The sequence below is a fragment of the Gymnoscopelus microlampas genome (assembly GCF_963454915.1).
Source record: "Gymnoscopelus microlampas genome assembly, chromosome: 8".
Taxonomy (NCBI): Eukaryota; Metazoa; Chordata; class Actinopteri; order Myctophiformes; family Myctophidae; genus Gymnoscopelus; species Gymnoscopelus microlampas.
The window spans coordinates 39,310,739-39,330,540 of record NC_139945.1 but is presented as its reverse complement, the minus strand read 5'-3'; the positions used below and the strand labels follow the sequence as shown (position 1 = coordinate 39,330,540).

Genomic DNA, 19,802 nt, shown 5'->3' with positions numbered 1-19,802 from the left:
TGTGTAAAATGTTGCATATTATGTTATATTGTGGAATGTGAATTGAAGATTACTCCCCATTGCACATTCCTCTTTATGTTTTATTAACATTGGTAGTGTGTGTCTTAACCTATTCTCAACCCTTTTAAACATTTTAAATGTGATATTATTTTTCTTATTTCTTAATCCTCTTGTTTTTTGAAGAATATTCCATCATTTACTTGATGCAGGAAAGGTTTATCAGGAAAGGTTTATTATGGTGTTATAGACATAGGCTATATCTATATATACAATTTGCCTTCACACAGGTGGAAGTATTTCCATCTCTTAGTTCATGTAATAAATGCTGAGGTAGCATTGGCATAATTGGCTGACATAATACACATTTCTATGCACCTCATACTGCACATTTAAGAGCTATTCGTCTCCTTCAACATTACAACTTGTGCCAGACCATCTATATTGCGTTTATGCATTGATGCTAGAAAATTCTACAACCATAATACATATGAGCAATACAACTGCATAAATACAAAACAACCCACAGATCTCTCCATCATCTCTTTTCACAGAAAAACATGACTGCGATGATTCCTGTCAAGTAAAGCAAAATGTACCTCGTAACAAATTGGAACATTTTACACACAGAGTATACTCTCTGAGAGCAATAACTTAAAGTTTAGAACTTTGAAGGAATAGCAAAGCATTCAGATTCATTGCAGCTATGATAGTCTGCCCTCTGTAGTTAGGTATGGCTTTGGTGCCCCCTGCTGTTTAGTTAATATAATGTCTGTCAGATAGGAGCTGAGGTCACAGGTCAGATAGGAAATGAGGCCACATAGTTCAGTTCTGAAAGCACAGTGCCAGGGGAAGCAGTGTGTTTGCATGACTTATGCCCTTGAAAAACATATAATCTGTAAGAACAATTATTACCACAGTCCGCCCATAATGTTTGATGGTGTTCTTCACTTATGTGAACATCAAGTCATCTACTGTTCATGGTAGTAGCATCTTTCTGTCCATACTGTACTACTGTGGGTTACATAATAAGCGAATACCTACCATGTAATACTATATTATTGTTAGGTTTTGAACAGTTATGCATTTGTGTACAAAAAAAAACAAGGTACATTTTTCTAATTTGTTTACAGCAGTTTTACACCACTTCCATTAAAAACGCCTGAAATTAGTGCAAGGTCTCTGGTACAGTACTTTTGAAGATGTCCACCTTAGTGTTTTCTCCGGATATTTTACACAAGCAGCACTTTGAGAATTATTGCACAACTTCAGGCTTAAGTTAGTTTCTTGCATTGTCCACACATTTTAATTCAATCTTTTATTGTCACTTTTTGGTCCAACACACTCAAAACAGTGCTCTTCAGTGGTTCTTTTGGGGTAGTTGAGGTCTATATAGCACCACTGCTGTACACAAAACCTGTTCAGCCCCTGTATGGTTCTTTAGCGGTTCTCTATTGGTTCTTCAGCTTAGTGTAGGCACCTCTAATGATTCTATACAGCACCATTTTACAAAGTATTATATAGCACCTTTAAGATACAGGTAGGTATAACACCAAAAGAGGTTCCCCTGCGAGCCAAATAACCACTTTTAGTGCTATTTAGCACCATTTGTTGTTTTATTGTGAGGTATGATCGACTGGACAACAAATGTCAACATTAAGTTGATGATAAAATTGTCCGCTTCTGTAACTTCATCTGTTTCCCCCCATAGAAGCAAGTAATGTCAAAATATCTCATAGTTTTATAAGCCTGTACAATACAACACTGGTTTGCAAAACATAATTGTAACAATAGACTATCATGCTGAGGCCCTTTCCCAGCCTGATTTTTGTTTCCAGTCCGCTCCTGAGTGGGTCTCACTTGGCCTAATGTTCTACAGGCCTCACTGACATTTAGGCCCCTGGGCCTGGCATGCCCTTTTAGTTATCCAGTTCTTGTTAAAGAGCATACCATTTTAGCAGATTTACAGTGTTTTACTTTAATTTCACATTTCTTACAAGCTCATTTTCTCACATTTCAGTCATACAACTCAAGGGACATCTGTCACAACAGTATGGAGAATATTTAGATTGTACAGTAATGTTGTAATGTTTACACAAAAGCTGTGGCCATAAGCCGTGTCCATTGGAGGCCATTGTTTGCCTGTTGTCAAAGTTTAACTTTAGTTGAGAAATTAGCACTGTCAGGTTGCTTTCTGCTGAAGTAATACACAGGAAAATCTGTACAAGTTTAGATGAAAGGAAGTGCAGAGGGAATGTAAGGAGAGTTGAGTAAATGTTTTGGACAACTTATACAGTAATGTGCTGCAGTGGTTCTCAAACGTGTTTGGCTTCAGAACCCCCATTCTCTGATTTCTGAATCCTAGTACCCTATTTACCTGAATACAACATTTTACTTAGAAAGGTGCAAGAATAACCATTGCTAGCATATGATGCTATGAATGAAGGACAACCCACCTTTCGAACTATATAACATTGTGGAAGAAGCGGGCTGAAAGAATTGCAATTAGTGCATCCTGAGCAGATTTATTTAAAACCGTAATTTCAGTAAGTTTTGATGAATATGTTCAAAATAAAACAGCATAACAGCAAATAAGCATGGCTCTCTATTCGATAACTGTTGCGCTAGACAAGTTTTTGATTTAATTTGGTTTAACACTTTACAGATCCGCAGGTTCAAGTTTGTCAATGTTGTATCATTAAACATTAACATTAATATAAAAATGTTCACTTTCTCTCACGTACCACAGGTAGTACCTCTGCATACACCTAGGGGTATACGTATCCCCATTTGAGAATCACTGATGTACTGTGCCAAAAATATATATATATATATCTCTTTTTATTCTATTCTGTTGTACAATATGTCACATCACACTTGGTGATGGAACTCAAAATTGCATGGCATGAGCCCTACTGAAGAACCTCTGAACTTTCATGACTACATTTTAACAGCCTTTCCTGTCAATACTGTGACATCTCTATTTGCGTTACAGATACCGTGTCCATGGTGACCTTTGAAACGAGCTTGCGGCTGAACGTAGCCGTCAGTCGTTTCCGGAACTCCTTGCACAGGATCACGTAGATGAGTGGGTCCAGACATGCGTTCGTGGCCGACAACCATAAGGTGGTATTCTTGGCGATGTAGAGGGCGTTCTCTGCTCTGCAGCTTTTCTCCGTGTTCCGGGTCTGGGTCAGTGTGTAGGGAACGCGGACAAAGTGGTAGGGGGCGAAGCAGATGAAAAACACTGCCACCACCACAAAGACTTTTGCTTTGGTCCTGCGACTGGTTGCTTCGGAGCTGCTCCTGGAGGCTTTGAATGACTCGTACACCTTCCTGCTGATGAAGGTGTAGCAGACTGCCATCAGAGCCAAAGTGCCCCAGAACACCACCTGGACACAATACATCAATAGAAAGCACAACAAAGCATTCACTTCACTGAAAAGTGTTTGGACCTTGTTTTACTTCCATGCACACTCATTGCAATTGCCTTTGGTTAATTAAGCTGTGCTCACGCTACAAGAGAATAATTTTGGTCGGAAATGCCCCACCCCAGCAATCGGAGGGGTGGGGGGCCTTCCGGGGTCGAGGCTGGTCGATGTACTCTAATTTAGCTACATTTCATGCCCCATGCCAGAAAGGAGGCCTACTCTGAATGCTGCCACAAATTAGCAAGAGAAGAATACAGCCAGCACTCAATACATGTCCTTTTCACATTCAGTTTTATTCACCACAAATTAGCAGGCCAACATAAATGTGTTACGACTAATGTTTGCTTCATAATGGTTCCATGCTGAAGGGACAGTGCGATTACATTTTTTACTGAAGGAATATCATTATTACATTACATTACAATCATTTAGCAGACGCTTTTATCCAAAGTGACTTACAATAAGTGCATTCAACATACTGTAGGTAGGGAACAAAACTACTAATCACCAGAAGTCTTAAGTGCATTCTCTTCTAAAACAAGCAACTAAGAGCATACCTAGCGCTAAGGTAAAAGTGCAATGTATCAGCTACCTACTTTCTTAAACAGATGAGACGAATAGGAAAATCAAATGAGCAAGAGCTACAACAAATAAGTGTATTGAATAAACAAGATCCAATAAAACAATGAAACAAGAACTTGTACAACTAGTTAACAACAAGTAGGCAATTATGAATGTCCAACCTCCCCACCCCCAGTTCAACAAATACATAAATAAAGGGCATAAACATGTTGGATTTTGAACAAAATGTTAACCTAAAGGTATGTCTTATATAGTCTAAAAATCATGACTGAAAAAAATATAGTTGAATTGAGGTACTGTAGATGATGATATACTTCATTCATTCCAAAAGGGGAAAGCATATGGGGGCTGCTCTATGTTTTCATAGAGTATCATCATTATCATCATCATCATCATGCGGGTGTGTGGTGTCCTATGTGTCGCTGCTCTTAAACAACTGAAGGCCTATAGCACTAACACCCATAATGAGCAAATTCTTCGAGAGAGATGTCAGAGAGCTGATCAACAACAAGTTGCCACTCACACTCGACCCCCTACAGTTTGCCTAATGACAAAACAGATCCACACACCACCCTCTCACACCTAGAAAGAGACAAGTCCTTTGTGAGAATGCTGTTTATAGACTACAGCTCAGCGTTCAACACCATAATCCCCCTCAAACTAGACACCAAGCTCAAAAGCCTAATAGGTCTCAACGCCACCCTAACTTCCACCCTGACCCTCAGCAGCCCCGCAGGGATGTGTTCTGAGCCCCCTTCTCTACTGCCTGTACACCTATAAGTGTGAGTATGACCACAGTAATAGGCCTGATCACGAACGACGATGAGACAGCCTACAGGAGAGAAGTGGAGGTGAGGACATCCCCTGGGATGTGCAGAAAAGAGCGGGTAGTGAAGAAAGCTCAGCAACAACTCTACTTTCTCAGACAACTAAAGAAGGCATGGGCCCCAAAGTCGTAAGAGCTTTCTACAGAGGTACAGTACCACCGAGAGCATCCTGATTCCTGACTGGCTGCTTCACTACCTGGTATGATAACTATATCGACCTCAACCGCAAGGCAATGCCAAGGGTTGTGCGTACAGTGTATCAGTGGATGTGACCTCCCCCCATCCAAGCCCTATACGACTCACACTGAGCCTGCGGAATCATCAAAGACCCAAGCCACCCCAACCATGGGCTGTTTCAGATGATGCCGCATGGAAATTGGTTATGCGGTCTCAAGGCCACTGGCAACAGGCTGCCAAACCATTACTTTGCCTAGAGTTTGTTAGTTTGACAAACAAGCAAAATCGGTTGTTTGTTTGTCCTGTGTGCACTGAAAAAATCGCACCCTGTGTGAAGGAAGCGGTGCCTTTGATGAGTGGCCTCCTGGTGGCGCTATAATAGGGCGGGGCGGGGCTTCAGCAATTAATGCTCGTCCCTATTGGTGGTGTAAGTCCACATACCAAAGTTGGACTTGGTGGCATGCTGCAAACTGGAGTTATAGCTGTTTAAAGCCAGTGGCCTCCTGGTGGCGCTATAATAGGGTGGGGCGGGGCTTCAGCAGTCAATGCTCGTCCCTATTGGTGGTGTAAGTCCACATACCAAATTTGGACTTGCTGGCATGCTGCGATCTGGAGTTATAGCTGTTTAAAGCCCGTGCTCAAACGGACATAACGGACAAACGGACAAACGGACATACGGACGGACATAGTCAAGTGTAGAGCGGCTGGCACCGCTAAAAATAAATACAAATAAATAAATAAACGTTTTTGGCTTTTCTGAGTGCATAAATGCTTGTTTTGCTTGTAACTATTAAAACCATGGCTGTTGTCAGCAGTCAAATTAATTGTCAATTCATTATTAGGAATAACACACTGGGTTGTGTCATGGGTCAAAAGGGACATAGGGTCAAAGGTGAAAGGTTTGTGCTCCCCTGCTGTTACTTCACTCTAATGCACGTGTTAGAGTGAAGTAACAAGGCTAATTCCTTGCCCTACCATAATGCTAAACAGTAATAGCTATTCAGTATGTTGCATTTAGACAATATTAGTGCAAAGTTAAGATGTGTTACCTGACAGAAATAGTTGTATCCCTCATGCCAATGCAGACCAAACTCACTCTTCAGTGAGGCACACTTGAGTTTGCCTCCAGAGAGCTGTGGTGGCGGTGGCTGGTCAGTCAGGATGGCGTTTGGCAGCGTTAGAGATAAAATCACTGCCCAGACAGCTGCGCTCAGCACCTGACCAACCCTGACCTTCTGCAGGGCACACTTCCCAAAGGGCCGGACTATCTTCAGGTAGCGGTCCAGGCTGATGAGGCCCAGGAAAACAATGCTGATGTACATGGTGATGTAGAACACAACGGCCGAGTATCGACAGTAGAAGACACGCAGTTGCCAGGAGCCCACGCCAGCATCACTCATCACCCTCAAGGGGAAGGTCAGAGTCATAAGCATGTCAGCCACCACCTATTGGTGAAGGATCACAATGATTAATCACTTTCTTTATTTATTTTTGCACTGACAAATATATTTTAAGCACAAATCCCTTCACTCACCACATTTTTTAGGTAGACCATAAAAGTAGAGGTAGTGGTGATGTTAAAGAAGATCCATGCTGCCAGGCTGTTCAGTGCCAAGGCCACTAGGAAGAGGATACTATATAGACAGGGGAAAACCACTGCTGTCACACTGGCATCTCTAAAGCACTTCATTGAGTTATTGGATACTGTGCTGTTCATCTTCACAACCTTGGTGGACCTTGAGAGTAGAAAGGAATAGAAAAGAGAGATGATGGAATGAAGGAAAGAGGACATCGAGAGAGGAATGAATTTACAGTGTGAGATACACGATGTAAGATGGATTAGCTGCTGGATGAAAAGTTTCTGTAAGAATTACAGTAAATGAGATATTTTCATGTTTTCTAACAATAAAGAATTGTACTTTGTTGACTGATTTATCTGCAACTTAGTCTATTAGTTGCAGTATTTTACTTGCCTGTGGGACCAAAAAGGAGTAGCATTGCCAACTTCTAGGATGTTGGCAATGCTAATGATAACATAAATAGACATAGCATTGAACATATTAACATAACATGATAATATTGTATGGAGCTTTATGTAGCATTACAGACATCGGTTGCAGCCTGAGCTGTTATTCTTATATGTTTTCACAGTTTTATGGTACAATAAATCTCAATACCAGCGGATGTAAAGATGTTTTCCATTCATAGGCTAGGGCCTCAATTAACATCCTGAGGCCCATTAACTGTGAATACATGGCACTACATCTACATAGCTTTACATAGAAAACAGTTGCAAATAACATTCAGTGCAGAAGCAGGTGCTAAGGCAACCAAGACATACTCTCAAAGTATACTCTCTTGGGCATTTAGACTCTTGCTAAATGGGACAGTTTTGTACACCGCATGAGACTATGTACTGTACATAATATAGCCTACATTGATATCTTATCTGGAAAACCCACAATTTAGCCTTACCTCTCAGTGTCCTTGTCCTCTTTGGTTTACGGAGATGTAAAATCCACAGGAGAAGAATATGTCCCTTAAATATGAAGAAATTAAACATCCAATTCAGTTTTGTCTCAAAATCCAAAGCCTTTTAATTTTGCTTTGGCTTCCAGCTTTACACTCTTGGTCTTACCCCGGCACCCAAGAAAAGCTGTTCTTGTGTGTGTGTGTGTGTGTGTGTGTGTGTGTGTGTGTGTGTGTGTGTGTGTGTGTGTGTGTGTGTGTGTGTGTGTGTGTGTGTGTGTGTGTGTGTGTGTGTGTGTGTGTGTGTGTGTGTGTGTGTGTGTGTGTGTGTGTGTGTGTGTGTGTGTGTGTGTGTGTGTTTGCACTTGTTTGATCCCCTTACAATGGGCGGCCTCTGGAGCTAATGTGTGGCTGTCTTGTCACAATCCCAATGAGGTTGCCAGTCTTCCTCTCAGTGAAAGACCCTTTCCTTATGCGCTTCCTGTTCCAATTGTCCGCCGAGGGGTCTGTTCTGCTCCGTGCCAGTCCGCCTGCCACATGTAGCTTGCGTCAGTCTCTGGCACTACGGCTGTTGATGGGTGAACACCAAAGGCATGAACTCATTTCTCAAGCCAGATCTAGAGAGACCTCCTGCCCCCCTTCTGCTCCTCCCCCCGGTCCGGTGGCTTGCCCTAGTTCCTTCACCTCCTCTTTTCCGGTGTTCAGCCGTGCTGTGGCTGCAGCTAACCCCAAAATAAGAGAGACAAATGTCATACTGTATATACCAGCTGTGGTTGTGGTTGATGAAAAGGACATGTATCATGTATATTTCTCACAGAGGTTTCTCACGAACCTACAGTATATTAAGGTCACTATCCTCTGGCACAAAGAAAGTGCATGCTAGTTGATTTTTTAAGGCTGTGTGTGTGTGTGTGTGTGTGTGTGTGTGTGTGTGTGTGTGTGTGTGTGTGTGTGTGTGTGTGTGTGTGTGTGTGTGTGTGTGTGTGTGTGTGTGTGTGTGTGTGTGTGTGTGTGTGTTTGTGTGTTTGTGTGTTTGTGCGTACATGCAATGTTGTCTAACCACAGCCATGGCATACAATCCCAATGACCAAACAAACGTTACACAGTTCTTTCCTCTCAAAACTGATGGGACTTACTTGGCCCTCATTTGCTTGTATTCCCTTTTGTCCTATTATGACAAAAAAATGTGTGTTCTGAGGACAACACAAGATTCCGTAGATATATTGCTTGGATCTGGACCAGAAATGTTATTGGATGGAAAACAGTACATGTGTAGTGTTTGTCATACAGGTATGTTTACCACCAGTCACTCAATCAACCAACAATTAGTGAAAATATTACAAGGCTTCAATGCCATATTACTAGCAGGCTTTGAGAAATTCTACTATTCTCCACACAAATTGTTTCCTAAAACAACAGGAACAACCATTTTCACCAATCACAGCTACTGTATGTAGTAGAGTTTCAGGAACATGACTTCCAGTCCTAGAACACTAACCTACCTAAGTTAGTTTATCCTACAACAATTGATTTCATCCACTCCACTGACCTCACCTGATGGTTTCCATTTCAGTAGTTCCATCAGATGATGATATTAGGATCAAGTCCCCAACAGTGCACGCTGGCAGAATGGAAGACAAATACCTCAATCTCTGCTGTCTCTGTGCCGAGACAATACACAAATAGTCGTGTCAATACAAGTAAGCTTTGACTGGTCAATCCAAACATGTCTTCATTGGTAAATTACAAACCTTGTGAGAAAAAAAAGTCAGTTCTGATCATGGATGTATGTTCTGACAGGTTTTTTCTACATGAAACTTTCGCCTCACCTTACATCCTGAAGCTGAGCTAGGTGTATTCTTATTTACGCCATGGGCACTTGCTCGGGCAAGCCTTACGTCCTGTCAGTGAGCCTGCCTTGTGATATAAAAAGTCATGAATTTGTTGTAAAACCATTCTTCATTTCAGTAAATTCAAAAATGATAATCTTCTTCTTTTAGCTAATTCCCATCGGGGTAGCCACAGCGGATTATCTGTATCCATGTTCAGTTTTCTGCCTCGGTAACTCCTGCCACCTGCATGTCCTCTCTCACCGCATCCATCAACTTTCTCTTTGGCCTTCCTGTTCTCCTCTTACCTGGAGATGAGGAAGGCCAAAGAGGAGGTTTAGATACGGTGAGAGAGTATAAAAGTTATAGTAATCAGCTATATATTAATACAATAATAAAACCCATAATACGGATTTGAGGCACCAGTCAGTAAAACATGCAAAACATCTGGGTGTGATTTTGGATGCCAATCTTAACTTTCAGAAGCACATAATATCTCCCAATACTTTTTGCTGGACTGACAAAGCAGGTGTTACTTACTGTAACTACAGCTTGTTCAGAATGCTGCCAGAGTATTAACTATAAGAACATCACTCTTACTTAGCTTTTCGTTGCAGATGCAGCAGTCCTTGTTAGTGAATTTATGGTTTAGACTAAGAATAACCAAATGTTTGGAACAATCACTGAAATAGTTCAGTTTGCTAAATTTACACTACGTTGGAGACACTGAAGCAATGACCTACTAATAGGTAATTTATCAATGTATGAAATCCACTCAATGCAAAACATCAACATACTGTAAACAAATATCTAGTATCCTTGTTCTGTGTTAAAGATTGTTTTGATGGACTACATTTGCAACCCACTTTGTTTTTTTGTTTCACAGGTCATTGCTTTTTTCTGAATATGGAAATACAAATGACTCTTTTCTTGGACACAAGGCACACTGATGCAGTACTGATGCTCTATTGCACATTATGCGTGTTCACGCGTGCGTGCACACACACACACACACACACACACACACACACACACACACACACACACACACACACACACACACACACACACACACACACACACACACACACACACACACACACACACACACACACACACACACACACACACACACATGGATAGATAGTAAGATGCAAGTTGCTCAAAGTATTTTTATTGGTACTGTACTTGTTTTATTAAACACAAAGCAATGAGACAATAAATAATATATCACCCATCCAAAGATCCCACTCAGACAGAGACACAACCTTGTTATATTATTGTACCATTATAAACACAATTTAAAATGCCATGCACAGAAAGAAAAAAATAGAAAAAACGAAATAGGTTTTTAGGTAATAGGCAAGTAAATAATTTATACAATATACAAGTACAATGGGGTTAAATTATGAGACATAACATCAGCAACATTCATTCTCTCTATTTAAAAAAACATTGCCAAATATCATTAGGAAACTGTGTCCCCGAATCTCCCTCCCAGTGACTATTTAATGATGTCAGGGGTTCCATATTATGTGAATTGAATAAAGAATAGATTATGCCAATAACCCCTCTAGAACATGGATTAAAGTTTCAAGATGGAGTATTAATTTTGATTGTATTTATTCTTCCTGTTTCTAACAGTGACTAACAGTGGGTGAACATTTGATTTAAAGGGTCTTTAAAGTTACGTGTAACCCAGATTCTTAAGTAAGGTGCAATTTTTAATTTGAATATTAAATATTAAGAAAAGTTAACCAATTTATCTTGATTAATCAATTCTCGTTGTATTTCATGTTAGTGTTTTTACTCAATCTTTAGTCACTTCATGTATGACACACTTTCATGAAATACCATATGGCACAATTTTTCCTTTATTTGGAAAGGTCAACGCAATGCAAAGCACAATGTAAATATCAGAAAAGGCCCTGGAACCTGGCGTTGTGTAAGGAACACTTAGGTATACGCCGTACCCGCTTGTCTGGAAAAGTCAATACAATGCAAAGCACAATGTAAATGTAAGACAGAAGTAAGACCCTCAAGAGTGTTGTACATGAAGCCCTATATCCACTAACCCACTTCTTTTTTAGTTGGCATTGCATGGCTAATACTCACTTCTAGTGTCACAAATATAAATATTTTTAAAACATTTTTATTCTGAATATTTTAAACTCATTTGCTGCACAAGGCAGAGTACTTGTGAGTAAATGCAAATGTTCTATTAAAAACAGCCAATAACATAATGATGTTTACGTGAGAAGTGGCTGAACTCTCTGCTTGGTTGGTCATTCAGAATTATACATTGTATTTCCTACAGTAACAGTACAAGTTATATAACTGTCCATATGGAACCATTATGAAGCAAATAAGTTGAAGAAGGGAGTATACTTCTCCAGACACTGCTACAACACTAGCCCTGGAGAACATGTTTCTATTTAGTACAAATATTGTTTAAACTAGCCTATATTTGATTTTACTCTTGATTTTATTTTGATTTATTTACGTTTACATGAACGTCAATACCACTGTTCTACAGTTACAGAACCTCAATCGTCACCCTCTTTATGGTGAAATGTTCTCTGTTCTGCCTTCTGCAGCGACTCGTGGGGATCTGATCCCCATATTGTTCATCATAGATATTAGTTTCTCCCTGAACTCTCTACACAGGAAGAAATAGAGAAGTGGGTCCAGGCAGACATTTGTACTGGATAGCCATTGTGTAAATGCCTTAGCAAACCTGGCCCAGACTCGAGGGCAGCCCTTCTGTCCTTTGGTCTGTAGGAGAGTGTAAGGGACCCGCACTATGTGGTATGGTCCGAAACACACGAAAAACAAAACAAGAACCAGAAAAACTCGCAATTTGGTCTTCTTCTGTCCCTGGCTGTTGGTGCTCCCAGAGTTTCTGAAGGACTGGATAACCTTTTTAGCTATACAGATATAACAAGCCACAACCAGCACACTGACACACCAGAATAAACCATTCATGATAATGACTATGCTTCCATGGTAATAAATTCCGACTGGTCCTTTTAGAGACATGCATGTGATTGGGCCTGTGGAATTGGCAGGTTGGTCAGTTAGAATCATATTCGGTATAGCCATACTTCCAAACAGTATCACCCAAACCAGGGCGGACATCAGTTTGCCAAAGATGAGGTTCTGGCCTAGCAATTTTCCGCAAGGTCTGATGATCTTGAAGAAGCGATCCAGGCTGATAAGGCCCATTAGAGCGATATTTATATACATACACGTGTAGAAAACGGGAGCAGAGTGACGGCAGACAAATACGTGCAGCTGGCGCGCTTCAATGGCAAGATCATTGACAGCGTTGATTAGGAATGTCAGTGTCATGAGAAGGTCAGCGGCTACTAGGTTCTTCAGGTACACCATGAAGGTAGAGGTGGACCGGAGCCGCAGGGAGACCCAGGCTGCTACTCCATTGATGATCAAAGCTATCGGGAATATCAGCAAGTAGATTATTGTGATAGCCATGAAGTTGGGCCCTGTGGCACACTCCACAGGGCCATCATGATGTGTAAGATTAGATGTCATCACTGCACCTGAGAAAATGGAAAGAAATATAAATTAAAAAGAGGTTAAAAATATATTTTAACTACTTGTTGACTTAAGGTATGTGTTTACATTCAATTTTCCCTGTGATGTTTGCAATTCTGAGAAAGGAAGCAATGCAGTTAGACTTCAGCTAGTCTTAAAAGCAATAAGTAATGGAAAGACTGCTGAGAGCCTGGACTGACCTTTTTCCACAATGCCATTTGATGTCATTATCAGTTAACACATTTTTTACATTATTATATTTTACAACATTGCTTGTTAATTAATAGATTTTTATGCATCCTTGAACTTGACATTGCATTTGAAAACATATATGACTGGTCTGACTTATAAGTTGCCACATGTCTTTCATAATAGTTTACAAGCAAAACCCAGCAAAACACTACTACTTTTTCAATAATGAGAGGATTAAAAAGATACATTTAAAAAAAAACTTACAGGTGGTACTGAAACTTTGCTCACCCTCTTGATCCAGGACCTCAACTGAGAACTAAGATGCAATCACACTGCAGATGTATCACTGCAGAACAAACCCTTTCATTTTCCTAATGTGCAATACAATATTTCATCTGTGACCACTTCGTCCGGGAAGATGCAAACATAGGAAAGATGATACTGGCCCTTAGCCAATGCCAACAGATGTGTTAAGCCCTCATACTGTATCTGAATGTAAACCGAAGAGTGGATCCACAGGACAATGTATATACATGTAAGTTCAACTTTTAAGCTGTGAAATAGTTGATTTCCTTTTTGATACAGTATATATATCTCTAAAGTTCTCTAAAGTTTCAGCTTAGTGTAAGAAATCTGAAATCTCTCCATGCGATTTCCAGTGTGTGTACTGTACAGTAGGTAGCTATAGTATTAGCTACTGTAGCTAGAGAATTAGACAAGAAATAGATAAACAAATAAATGGCAAAATAATGAAGTCTATTATAATAAATAGTGTAGTATGAAAAAGTACTGTAAATAAATACTTGATTACTTAATTAATATAGTAGCACAATAGTCACATGAGTTTGGATTCCTTTTCAGATCAATAGAGGGCACTACAAGTCAAGTTTATGGAACAAGTTTATAAGTCCACTGAAGCAAATTTTGCTATTCTAGTAAATCCTATTTCTACAAGAAAAGAAAATTGAAATGTATAAATACATAAAAACATAAGGTACACAATCTACTTATTTTATTACTTAACATGACCTCAGTAAATCAGATGAGGATGTTTTTATACAGTGCAGTGTCTGAATTTGGTGCAGCTAGGGCCGATCTATCTTTAACCAGATCAACCCTTATAGTTTTTGAACTCTCTGCACAAGTAGAGAAGAGGATCTATTAGTCATTGAGAGCCAAATGGCAAATTTATTGTTGATCTCTAACCACATTTCAGGGCAGACGCTGCACTCATCCTGGACATTCTGTATGACGTGAAGAGGAAAAACATACAAAGAACACATCAAGAACACTCATAGTTTGGTCTTCTGTTGTTTCTGTTGTTGCCCCCAGCTCTTGAAGGGTAACCGGAAGAGTGGGGACCTAAACATTGTGGTCACCTCAATGTTAAATTGGCTATTTTCCAAAAAGTAAAAGAAATAAAGAATTTAGAAAATGGTCTGAAGTAATACAGTTTAGTAAAGTATACATGATTTGATTATGGGCATAAACAAGAAGTTGAAGAGTAAATTTAGGTCTGATAATGATGCACCGTGCATGTTCAAATCACTTTAATTCAGACCATTTTCCAAATTCTTCTTATTAAGCCTTAGTATTAAACGCCTTCAGGTACATAATATAAATTTGAGATATTATTATTATTATTATTATTATTATTATTATTATTATTATTATTATTATTATTATTATTATTAAGTTAGCCACAATATTTAAGAGCCCACTCTTCCTGTGTCCTTCTGAAGGACTGGATGACCTTGTTGGTGATGCAGATGTAACAAACCATAATCACAATGCTGATGTAACACCCAAGATTTGAACCCAGGTCTCCTGTGTGGGAAACCAAACATCTACCGCTATAGGTCAAGAGGGAACTGGCAGACCAGAAAAGAACGTCACTAAATAAAACGACACCTCTGTTTTTTATAAGCACATTATTATGATTGATTATCTTTTATCATCGACAGATGATGATGATGGTGTGAAGACTCAGACCATTCAGACATATTAGACTTTTTTTTGTTGAATTGCCAGGGTCCTGGTCAGTTAGAATCACGATCGTGAAACCTATGCCTCCAAATATCACTAACCAAGTCAAGGTGGCTGTAACTCAGCTCAAGACCAGGCTTTTGCCTGTAAGTCGGTACCACCTGTAGCACAGGTACCACCTGTAGCACACCGACAGGTGTCACTGAAACTTTGCTCGCCCTCTTGAACGGGACCTCAACTGAAAACTAACTATGCAGTCACACAGCAGATGTATTATTGTAGAACAAAAAACTTTAATTTTCCTAATGCGCAATACAATATTTTATCTGTGACACAGTGGTCACAGCTGGGCACACTTCACAGAATTTTGCATCCGGGAAGATGCAAATTAGGAATAATGATGGCCATTAGCAAATGCCACAAGTTAAGCCTTTGTACTGTATCTGAATGTAAACAGAAGAGTAGCCCAACAGATCATTTGAATCTTAAGGATTTTATTCACACTCAAGTCACAGTTTTAGTTACACAACACAAATAACAGTTCAACATCACTTTTAAGCTGTGAAAGGAGTTGATTGCCTTTTTTTCCCAGCTACAGGCTGTACTGTTGTTTCAGTAAGAAATCAGAAGTGCATTTACAGTAGGTATCTACAGTATTAGCTACTTTGTAAATAACTAGTTAGATACTGTAGTTAGACAAGTAAATGAATGGATATCTAACTAAATAAATGGCAAAACAACAAAGTATATAAATTACAATAAATATCATGTATCATCAAATATCTTAACCCTATAGTACTATAAAGTAATGAAATACTTGTACATATCTAGTATATATCTAACTCTAACGCAGATAATGTTTTTATGAATATATATTTTAGATTATTAGAGTCGTTTAAAATTGGGTTATTGTTCTACTCTATACAGGATTCCATAGTGGACATGCAGTGTCTATCCTTTTAAGATCAAGATTAGAGGTCAAGTTTATGGAACAGTCCACTGAAGCATTTAATCTCAATTTAATGCGGCTCTGATAGCTTTTACAAGATGAACTAGTTTGTCTTTGAACTCTCTGCACAAGAAGAGATAGAGAAGTGGGTCCAGGCAGATATTAGTTGTTGACAGCCAAATGGTAAAACGATTGGTAATCTGTAGCCAAATGTGAGGGCAGACATGGTCCTCCTGCACTTCATGAAGTGTGATTGGAATCCGTACTATGTGGAGAGGAACAAAACACACAAAGAACACCAGGAGAACCAAGAACACTCGCAGTTTGGTCGTCTGTTTCCCTTGGCTGTTGTTGCTCCCGGAGCTTCTGAAGGATTGGATGACCTTGTTGGTGATGCAGATGTAACAAACCATAATCACCATGCTGGCAGACCAGAAAAGAGCGTCACAAAATATAACAACACCCTTGTGAAGACTCAGACCATTCTGACCTTTTAGGGACATACAGAAGTTTTTTGTCGCATTGCCAGGGTCCTGGTCAGTTAGAATCATGGTCGGGACACCTGTGGCACCAAATATCACTAACCAAGTCACGGTGGTAGTCACATAGCTAAAGACCAGGCTTTGACCCAACAGCTTGCCACAGGGTCTGACAATTTTGAAGAAGCGGTCTAGGCTGATGAGTGCCATGAAAGTAATATTTATGTATAAACAGCAAAAGAAAATGACGTAAAAATAACGACAGGCAAGCACTTTTAACTCGACCCGTGCTCCCGGCAGGGCGCTGGCTGATATTATAGGGATTGTTAGCGTCATGAGAAGGTCAGCAGCTACTAGGTTCTTCAGGTATACAATGAAGGTAGAGGTGGACCGGAGCTGCACACAGATCCAGGCTGCTACTCCATTCAGCAGCAATGCTATAGGGAAGATCAGGAAGAACAGGCATGAGACAGCCAAGTCAACTGTGTCATAGTTGAATGGAGGGCATTCAGCGGAGGGAGATGATGTGCTGTTAGATGTCATCATGATAAAACCTGCTATTAAGACAGAGATCAAAGACATTTAGTGTGATTAGCATAGTTTGTTGCTTGAATTGAGGAAAAAAACTGGAAATAGTTAAAATATTTATGTTTCTTCATAGTTTCCAATGTTGGAAAGTAACTTAAGTACAGTTTCCATTGGGGTCCTTTGTACTCAATTCATCAAAATCTTGTAATGCTCAGTGGATTATTTACATGTGTCAAGCCTGACCCAGGTTTTGTTTGGCAAGTTAATAGGACACCAGATTTATAATGATGCACTAAATATCCAGCGATACAGAATGTTTTGTCCTTCTGATTTCTGAATGATGCATTATAGCCTATAATACATACGTTAACATATTATTTTTGTTAAACTTATTACTGTCACTCATAACATATTAGCACATGTTGGCCTCATATGGCATTGCACTTTGTTTGGAGCTTAACTGCTTTAATAAACAACAGAAGTTGTTCAAAGATTGTGTCTCATTATCAGTTTGAGCCCAGGTGTGGTTTTCATTTATCTGTAAGTTATTAATTCATCATAGACAGTAAAAGTCTTAGTGTTAATTTAATTCAAATGAGTTTACAAATGGAACCAAATGGACCCATCATGTCATGGGTACAGTACACTTTTCCGAGTTAAATCAACAATGAGGATTTTACAATGTAGGCTGCAGAAAAGGGAAAAGAAAACAACTGCTAATGTTGAAAATGCAAAGTAAGTAAGTAATGAGTAATGAGTTACTTTTGGCAGGGAGTAATATGTAAAGTAATAAAATTACTTTTTAAACAAGTAACAAGAAATAAGTAATATATTACTGTTTTTGAGTAACTTGCCCAACACTGTAGTTTCATATAAAAACCTGCAAATCAATCTAGCAAAAAGACAAACCTCTGTTCATTTATATATTCTATAATTGATGTAGTATTTGCTCAACTATGTTCAACTATTGAGAGACGATTAAAATATATATTTTCAACAACTTACTGTACAGGTGGTAGGTACTGAATCTTTGCTCGCCCTCTTGAACACGACCTCAGGTGAAAACTAACTCACACGGCAACTGTATTAGGCCTACTGTAGAACAAACCTCAAATTTTCCTAATGTGCAATACAATATTTCACCTGTGACCAGTTGGTCACTTCATCCGGGAAAATGCAAAAATAGGAAAAATGACCCGGCCCTTAGCCGATGCCAGATCATGCCACCCCCTTTAGAGTTGTTAAGCCCTTGTATTGGATCTGAATGTAAACAGAAGAGTAGCCCCACCACATAAGCCCAAAACATTGTTACTGGAGGATTTTGTTCACACAGATTTAGAGGCATTTAGTTATACAAAATATACAAATTATGTCAGTCCAACATAATTTTTAAGCTGTGAAAGGAGTTGATATAATTTAATTTCATTTATATACAGACATGTAAGATCAACATGTCTGTAGTTTCACCTCAAAGTCAGAAATCAGAAAACACTCAATAGATAGATAGATGTATCTATCAATAAATATGATGTTTTTATATGTACTGTATACATTTGGAAACAGAATATCATACTAATTTAAAATTGGGTTCTTATTTTACTGTAGGATTCCATACAGACATAGTGGACCTGCAGCATCCTTAGATGATAATCCTTTTAAGAGTATCATTGAGACAGGCAGACATTGGGAGCCAAATGGTAATTGTATAGTAGTCATCAGTAGACAAACACACTCATTCTGGACTCCATAAAGTGTCGAAGGAATTCTGTTCAATGTGGAGAGGAATACAAAAATACAAAGAACACCAGGAGGACAAATAACACTCGTAGTTTGATCTTTTGTTACTGGCAGACCAGAAAATAATCTCATAAAACATCATGACACCCTTGTGAAAATGCAGACCATTCAGACCTTTTAGGGACATACATAAGACTTTTGTTGAATTGCCAGTGTCCTGCACAGTTAGAATCATGGACGGAAAACCTGTACAACTAGATTTCACTAACCAAGTCAAGGTGTTTGTTACATAAAGACCAGGCTTTGACCCAACAACCTGCCACAGGGGGGTCTGACAATTTTGAAGAACTGGAGTGCCATCAAAGCAATATTTCTATATTAACAGCCAAATAAAACAATGTAAAAATTACAGGCAACCGCTTTTGACTTGACTTGCACTCCCGGGAGGTTGACTGACATTGTCAGTGTCATGAGGTCAGCAGCTACGAGGTCCTTCAATGAAGGTCGGGGTGGACCGGAGCCAGTGACGGCTCCAGAGAATTCTGACAGGGGGGGCTATGTGGGGGCTGACTTTTTTCCAGCGGGGTGCGTCCCGTGCGCACGCGCACATTTTTTTTGCGGTTTCGGGTCAAAAAATGTGCGGGTTTGGGTGGGTTTTGGTACTTTTTTTCCTTTACTTTATTTCGGTTTTAGGGTTAGGGTTAGGGTTACGTTATTTAATTCTCATTCAAAAAAAATCTTAAAAATTGGGTTTGTGGCAAGGGGTGCTTAGGGGGGCTAGGCCTTCGCCAGGGGGTGCTTGTGCCCCCCCAAGACCCCCCCTGGCGCCGTCACTGACCGGAGCTGCAGACAGATCCAGGCTGATGCTCCATTCAGCAGCAATATGGGGGACATCAGGAAGTATCTAAGCAACCGACTGTGTCATATAGTTGAATGGAGGCGGGCATTCAGGTGAATCTGGAATTAAGACAGAAATCAAATAAATTGCTCAAGTTTTCTCTTATGTAAAACAAAACAACTAAACTCTGGAAATAATCAAAGTAGCTATAAATTATGTCTTCATA

General features: G+C 39.6%; 3 protein-coding genes across 5 annotated transcripts; all 3 read right to left on the bottom strand.

The window, feature by feature from the left end:
* Positions 1-2,320: 2,320 nt before the first annotated feature.
* On the bottom strand, positions 2,321-8,045 carry LOC311050178 (P2Y purinoceptor 13-like). 3 transcript variants are annotated; one of them, XM_084064158.1, is made up of 5 exons: positions 7,866-8,045; positions 7,490-7,553; positions 6,549-6,750; positions 6,064-6,459; positions 2,321-3,389 (listed from the first exon to the last, which is right to left on the bottom strand). In XM_084064158.1, the coding sequence occupies exons 3-5, from the start codon at positions 6,729-6,731 to the stop codon at positions 2,961-2,963; spliced, it is 1,008 nt and encodes a 335-aa protein (XP_083920284.1). In that variant the 5' UTR covers positions 6,732-6,750; positions 7,490-7,553; positions 7,866-8,045; the 3' UTR covers positions 2,321-2,960. The 3 variants fall into 3 exon arrangements, with proteins under 3 accessions (XP_083920284.1, XP_083920285.1, XP_083920283.1); XM_084064159.1 differs by lacking the exon at positions 7,490-7,553; XM_084064157.1 differs by lacking the exon at positions 7,866-8,045 and having other exon boundaries at positions 7,490-7,679.
* Positions 8,046-11,874: 3,829 nt separating this feature from the next.
* LOC311050584 (P2Y purinoceptor 13-like) lies at positions 11,875-12,864 on the bottom strand (the record flags this gene model as incomplete). The annotated part of the gene is made up of 1 exon (XM_084064669.1): positions 11,875-12,864. The coding sequence occupies one exon, from the start codon at positions 12,862-12,864 to the stop codon at positions 11,875-11,877; it is 990 nt and encodes a 329-aa protein (XP_083920795.1).
* Positions 12,865-16,059: 3,195 nt separating this feature from the next.
* LOC311050582 (P2Y purinoceptor 14-like) lies at positions 16,060-18,047 on the bottom strand (the record flags this gene model as incomplete). The annotated part of the gene is made up of 2 exons (XM_084064666.1): positions 18,007-18,047; positions 16,060-17,027 (listed from the first exon to the last, which is right to left on the bottom strand). Exon 2 carries the CDS (start codon positions 17,017-17,019, stop codon positions 16,060-16,062), a length of 960 nt encoding a protein of 319 aa, XP_083920792.1. The 5' UTR covers positions 17,020-17,027; positions 18,007-18,047.
* Positions 18,048-19,802: the final 1,755 nt, after the last annotated feature.

Excerpts from the sequence above, each read along its gene's own strand:
- LOC311050178 (XM_084064158.1), bottom strand. The coding sequence starts at position 6,731 with ATGAACAGCACAGTATCCAATAACTCAATGAAGTGCTTTAGAGATGCC. Across the intron at positions 6,460-6,548 it reads TGGTCTACCTAAAAAATGTG|GTGGTGGCTGACATGCTTAT; the intron begins GTGAGTGAAGGG and ends CTTCACCAATAG. Across the intron at positions 3,390-6,063 it reads GATACAACTATTTCTGTCAG|GTGGTGTTCTGGGGCACTTT; the intron begins GTAACACATCTT and ends TATTGTGTCCAG.